The sequence below is a fragment of the Lampetra fluviatilis genome, chromosome 3 (genome assembly GCF_964198595.1).
Source record: "Lampetra fluviatilis chromosome 3, kcLamFluv1.1, whole genome shotgun sequence".
NCBI lineage: Eukaryota > Metazoa > Chordata > Hyperoartia > Petromyzontiformes > Petromyzontidae > Lampetra > Lampetra fluviatilis.
The window spans coordinates 17,882,987-17,889,456 of NC_136277.1; the positions used below are offsets into that span (position 1 = coordinate 17,882,987).

The 6,470-nt window shown below is 45.5% G+C and overlaps 1 protein-coding gene across 2 annotated transcripts in view; it reads right to left on the reverse strand.

Moving 5' to 3' along the window:
* The window catches only part of CLPX (caseinolytic mitochondrial matrix peptidase chaperone subunit X), a 33,265-nt gene extending 27,809 nt beyond the window's left edge, over positions 1-5,456 (reverse strand). Inside the window, exons 1-2 of one of the 2 annotated variants that reach the window (XM_078884300.1) lie at positions 4,949-5,456; positions 1,290-1,462 (exon numbers count right to left, since the gene is read on the reverse strand). In XM_078884300.1, coding sequence (XP_078740426.1) covers positions 1,290-1,462; positions 4,949-5,012 — 237 coding nt within the window. In that variant the 5' untranslated portion in view covers positions 5,013-5,456. The remainder of the gene's footprint in view (positions 1-1,289; positions 1,463-4,948) is intronic. The other variant, XM_078884309.1, reaches the window with a different exon arrangement.
* Between the last annotated feature and the right edge of the window lie 1,014 nt (positions 5,457-6,470).

The following is a 6,470-nucleotide window of genomic DNA, read 5'->3' on the forward strand; positions in this document are numbered from 1 at the left end:
AGGGGGACAAAGGCAGAGTGGTAGCCCATTCCCTACATGTTGCAAAGGAGTCTGGTTGAATTCCGGCTGGGCTCCCTCATTAATAATGTATGTATAATTAGTATACAATAATGTGGCAGTTTTTTTTTTATAAAATGGCAGTGTTTGTATAACCAAAGCAAACATTCGGTTGACCCCTTTCAGCTGGGATTTGGAAATAATTATAGAGTAATCCAAATGTGGAAAGCTGATGGAACATTTTTCCATTGTTTAATGATCTTATGTGATCATCTAGCTCCCCGTGCTAAGCTCAATAACACTCCTGTTGCTGCCAGTCAAGTTCCATAATAAAAGCAACAAAAATAGTTTTTCATTTCGAAATGCCACTCAAAGGATAAGGAAACACGTTACATATAAGCTCTAACCCTACATAATGCCTCGTTTTTCCTGCAGGAAAAAGCTCTGTATTAAAAAAAAAAAGTTTACTTACGTAATTACACTTTCAATGTTCTCAAGAAAATAAATCATAAGCAGGTGAAAATACAAGTGAGCAAAGTAGGTCAAAGGAAACATGAACTGACCGATGACTGTGCATTCCCTAAAAAAGAATGGACTAGCAGAGGGGTGGCAACCTTTCAAAGATACATTTTTTGGCTTTATTCTTTGACCAAAATAGTTCTAGAGCCGCATCACACAGAACTACTTGTCCACATACACAAACACAGCAGGTATACAGCAGATGACAATCGAATTCTGACTTAAATAACGAAATAGATGGAATAAATTGTGTCTATTTAGTTTTTTCCCTCCTTAGTTAATCTTTAACAATACAGTTTGACTGTACATTTTCTTGTCACCAAGGCATTCCATAGTGGCCTAATCCCTGTCATATTTAATACACAATTTTTAGGTTACATTATGTTTAAGATTAAAGGAAAAGAACAGCTGCCCGCAAGGGGAATGCCCTCTGAGGCCGCAGGTTTCTAACCCCTGGACTAGCATCATTACACAAAGCCATACATGGAGAATTTTATGTTGTCAGGTACAGTGTGGTGTGCGAACACTGTTCCTCCACTCCGACATATGTATATCCACTCCTTAATGTACCATTACCATTAACTGCTCTCAAAGGTCTACGAGAAAATAAGTCCGATTAAACTCATGTAGGCATAGTATATGCATAAACTTTGCGCAGGTTGAATCTGCAAGTTGTATGATCATGGTGCAAACATGGCAAAACAGGCCTGTGTGTTTATATGCTCAGCCAAGCAGAACGTCACTGCATACAAGTGTGCTTGTACCCCACCCACCTTACTCCCTTCAGTCACACCGGGCTCCTTCCCTGTGCCGTCTGTGTCTTTCTGTTTGTCCAGCACCGTGGAGATCGAGAACACACGGACAGGAAATGCACGGACCGCAAAGATCTGCCCTGGACTCGGTGTTCGGCCAGAATGCACTCGTGGCGTTGAACCAAAAACCTGCCCTGGAACACAAAGACAATGTGCTTTTAAACATGTTGTTGTCACTGCACGCTCTATCCCCCCTAGTGGCTGATATACCGTCACTAGACATTGACATGATAATCTCTCACAATACAATGGCCATCTCACGTAGGTAAAAAATAAAATAAATGAAAACAACAAAATTTCATTAATTTGATTTAATTTTTTACCTATGTAACTTTACCGAAAAAAACAAAGACTACTATGGGTCTCTGTGAACAGACTACTCAATAATAGCTTTCAAATATAGTAATCTAGTTTGTTAAAAAACGATGAGTTCGAGGTAAGGAGTTAGTTGGGAAAACAGCAAGTGGCACCTATGAGTCACACTTTTTTTAAACAAAGTTTAACATAAGAACAACTTAAAATCCGGCTACGTTTTGTAAAATTCAAGTTATGGCACTCATGGCCTTGCATCAACATGGTTCCATGGCGTTGCGCCAGTCATGCTCCAGAAAGAGTGTAGGCATGGCATGTTCACAGCAAGCACATAACGGCACAGCCACAGAACAAAATTACACGGAAACAGTTACAGATAGAGAACATCGTGGGTCCAGCATTATTTTCACATTCCGTGGAAACTTGAATGGCTGTGGGTGTGTGACGACCTGCGTGGCTCGTTGTAGGTAGACATTTTACTGGAGTGCAGCTTATAAACTCAAGCAGAGTTTTACGCTGTGGGTCTAAGCACGTTTCTTAACTCAATCGAAACAATAAAATGTATACATGTACATAAAATCACTGGGAGGGGGGATGGTGAATCATCGCATGTATTTAATTAAACGCGAAATAAAACTGAAAATTACTTTCACTTATAACTTGAATTGGAATTTTAATCCATTTCAAGGTGTTTACTTAAAATTATACCACAACCATGATGGCTTTGCGAAAGTCTCACAATCACCAAGCATATTATTGCTGCATAACTATGGCACGAGTAATTTAATCATTTACCTGATAACTTATCTGCCGTGAATTGTTTTAACCCATTAAACTCTCATATCAAACACTCTTATAGCAACTTCTCTTAACAAGCACGAACTTATCGAAGCAGGTTATAAATATCGGATATTTAACTGGGAGACACCATTACAATATCTGGCCACTCCCGCCATTTATTCTTTATGTTGTATATCTGGTAATACATTTCCTTCTTCAAGATATATTAAATATTCAAGGTAACTTAACATTTCTCTTATAAGAGGCCGGGCAACTCAGAGTTGAGAATACCGAGCTGGAGCTGCTTATATGCTGGCTTCAAATCCAAGCAAGCCACATATGATAACACGGGGTTCTGATTTTTGCACTTCATTTGGATAGATCCCGAATCTGCTCATTAAAAATATCAACCGTCATTCCATGTTCTATTCTTCTCTTATCAGGGTGGTTAGTAAAATGTTGCCTCCTAGTTTACAGAAGGGTTTACAATAGTTTTTAGAAACAGTTTGGTGATAGCTTCTGCCATGGACCATACTCATAACGCTGCGTTATGCACTTCTCCGAGAGAGAGTTCTGAAGAATGGATTCTTAATCTTGATGACATTAAACAGATAACGATTGCGATAAAATAGTGAGAAAAAAAAACAACTATGATAGCTTTCTACTCTCAACGTAATACATTGATTTGTTTTGATTAGATTGTACAACACTTTAGACGTACTGTAATGTACAAACGCCGCAGTGCATTTAATTCGCATATTGATTCCCACATTCTAACATAACAAGTTACATTGCGCAAGTATTACACTCAATTATCAAGATGTGTTTTTACATTATCGTATATCATTATTTTGTGAAGATTGTGTGCGCACATTTTGTGAACAGATGTAGCACATAGCGGAATAGAAGTAGATGCCCTCTAACAGCACATGTTACGTGTGCTTTAAGGTGGGGTTAACAGAGCTCAGAAAACAAACCTATTCTCAAATCCCACCCTAGTTTAAACACAGCTATAAGTGAGCTGGCACCACAGCGTAAACACCGCTATAAGAATAAAGTCACTTAATTGAACCATAGTTCTGACACCGTAAATTCCAATACAAAACTGACCGTGAGTTAGACTATGCTGCATGACGATGTAAATTTAGTTTAGATATGATCATTTGGTTTACTTTGGGACGCGCAAGAATTACGAATTTAATCCTTAAAATATTTGACCAATTCCTTGTGACGATTACTCAACGTTAGGTTGCCGAAAACGCATATTGTGCCAGAACAGATTTCACAGATTGATTACTGGAAACATAATACACTCCGAATCGAGCACAGATGCGTGATCCACCAACCCTGCCCCCAAGGCTCTCGTGTATAGGGGTAAAGGTGGTTAATGGAACCATGGGAGGACGTAGGGGTCAAATGGGGTAAGGCAATCATCATATAAGGAGAACAAGGTGTATACAGGATACTGGGGGATGAAGAATATGGAGTGGTTAGAGGTTATAGGGGTTATGGGAAAGGGTGTGAAGGGTGTATTGGGGTAGAGTCTGACTAAAATTGGTATGAGAGATGTTTGTATGCGAATGGTAGATGTTATGCTGTGTACAAGGTAAGAATATGGAATATAGGGAGTAAATTGGGTACACATTACGGTGGGGGGGGGGGCATATAAAGTACAGCATAGAATATACATAACACTGGAAATTACACAATGAATACAAGGTACAGTGAAAATGGGTAGCTTCAGGGTAACACATAGACAGGGGTCATATGGTTATAAAGGATGTAGGAAGAAACAAGGGCTAAGAGGCGGTGTCGATGGTGTATAGGAGTAGCATGACACATATAAATACGTGTAGTGTATCATGTAAGGGGAGGCCACGGTGGCTAGGAGATGTTAACTACCTCGCCTGGTGCACAGGTCGTGGGTTCGATCCTGACCCTGACGACGCCTGCTGCTGCTGTATATTTGGAGTTTGCGTCTCTCTCTCTCATCATCATGGTGGCTAGGAGAGGACGTCGTGGTGGGTTCGATCCTGACCCTGACGCCTGCTGCTGCTGTATATTTGGAGTTTGCGTGTCTCTCTCTCTCATCATCACGGTGGCTATGATATGTTGACTACCTCGCCTGGTGTACAGGAGGTCGTGGTGGGTTCGATCCTGACCCTGACGACGCCTGCTGCTGCTGCTGTATATTTGGAGTCTGCGTGTCACTTTCCCCGTGGTCGCGTGGATTTTTTTTCCGGACCCTCCGGTTTTCCCCTCCACATTAAGAATCAACATCACGCGTCTAAGAGTACGCTGGCTGCTATGAATTTCCACTTCGTTGAGCTATCGATTGTGGCCAGGTCACTTCTGAAAAATATCTACATAGCTCAGTGGGCCTCACCTTTATGAAGGCGACAGGGTAATGCGAGGCATACTGGGGTCCAGGTAGCTTGGGCAGGGGGTGTAGGGGTCAGTAGGGAAGAAGAGAGGCAGGGGAATGTAGTAGGATGAGGGGTGGGGAGGGAGGTGGATGTGGTCCTCACCGCCACGGGCCAGGGCCCCACGCACCACCACGCGTCCCGTCCACCGGCACCCAGCGCACGCCATGGGGCACAGCAGCAGGCGAGGACGACGACAGTCGCTTGCCGAAGACGAGCGGGCCCAAAAGAGTGACTAAATAAAGGAGTAAATTACAAATCAAACTCGAATCGAACCCGCAGCAGCCTCAAAATGGAGGCGCTGGCCCAGCGCCAGGGCTCCGAACGGGCGGTCGTGGGGTCAGTCAGCGGCGCTACCAGCCGTAGCAGCAGCAGTCAGGGCTATGGCAGCATCGGTAGCGGCGACGGGAAGGATGCGGATGGCCCCCTGGGGAGGCGGCTCACACCGCCGACTTCACTGCCACCACCGCCGCTGCTGCTGCCGCCTCTCCTGACGCGCCGCTCACGGTGCGCGGGAATCGACTCCGTGATTCGGGTCGGTAACGAACTTGCGCGGCAATCGACTCGGTTGGCGCGCGTGAGACCCGCCTTCTCGTCTTAGGATGTTTCATACGTTTGAGGATTGTGGAGGTGGGGGGAGGGGGGACGAGCGGTTGGAACGCTCGAGATGTGAGATAATTTGATGGAACAAGGTTAGAGGAGGTGACTGAATAAAAAAAAATCGATTCTGGGATTCGAAACCGGTGATGGGGTGGAATCGCGATTCCCACACGTACAGTGCGAGCAGTGCGACAGCGTGCCGCACGTGACCCCTCGACTCCCCCAGGTGGTCCCGTCCCTTAAAGTGACTCTGCCCCTCCCTCTCCCCTCGGGGGACACGCCCCCTGTGGTGACTCTATCCCACCCCCCAGAGGGTAACCACGCCCCTTCCCCCCCTCGGGGGACACGCCCCCTGTGATGACTCCACTCCCAGGGGGTAACCCCGCCCCTCTTCCACCCGAGCGTTCCGCCCCCACTCCAACGCCCCTCCTCCACCCTGACCTATTGACCCCGCCCACTTTGTCAGGAGTGGATGGGGCAGAGCTTCCTGACACGTGTTTGTGTGTGTTTTGGTAATCCTGGTGACACGAGTTCGATTCCCGCTCACGGCCGACACCAGTGACGATTATCTGAACCGGTCCTAAGCCTCCCCTAGGTCGACTCAGCCTCAACTGAGTACGTGATGCGGTGTGCAAACATCGCCACTGGAGAGACAAAGGCGGCCGGGCATGGTGCTGGCCACCCACCCTCTCGTGTGCCGTGCAGGATTTCATAGGTGCTCGCTACGGGGCCGTCCATAAATGACGTCACGCACCTAGAGGGGGGGGTCAGACATTTGTAGACAACACGTTCTACTTTATTAAATAGACTTTTTAATAAATGTCTTCTCCTACAACATCACAGTGCAGCGCCACATTAAATACGCACTACAATGACAATAGTTTAAAGCGATTTGAGGCATGTTTTCTTTTTTGGGGGGGTGGGGGGCAGAGCTTTGTGACGTCATATTTGAGGGGGGCTCTGACTTTTTGTGACGCCGTGTGACTAGGGGGGGGGGTCAAAAATCGTCCAAAATCGCGTGACGTCA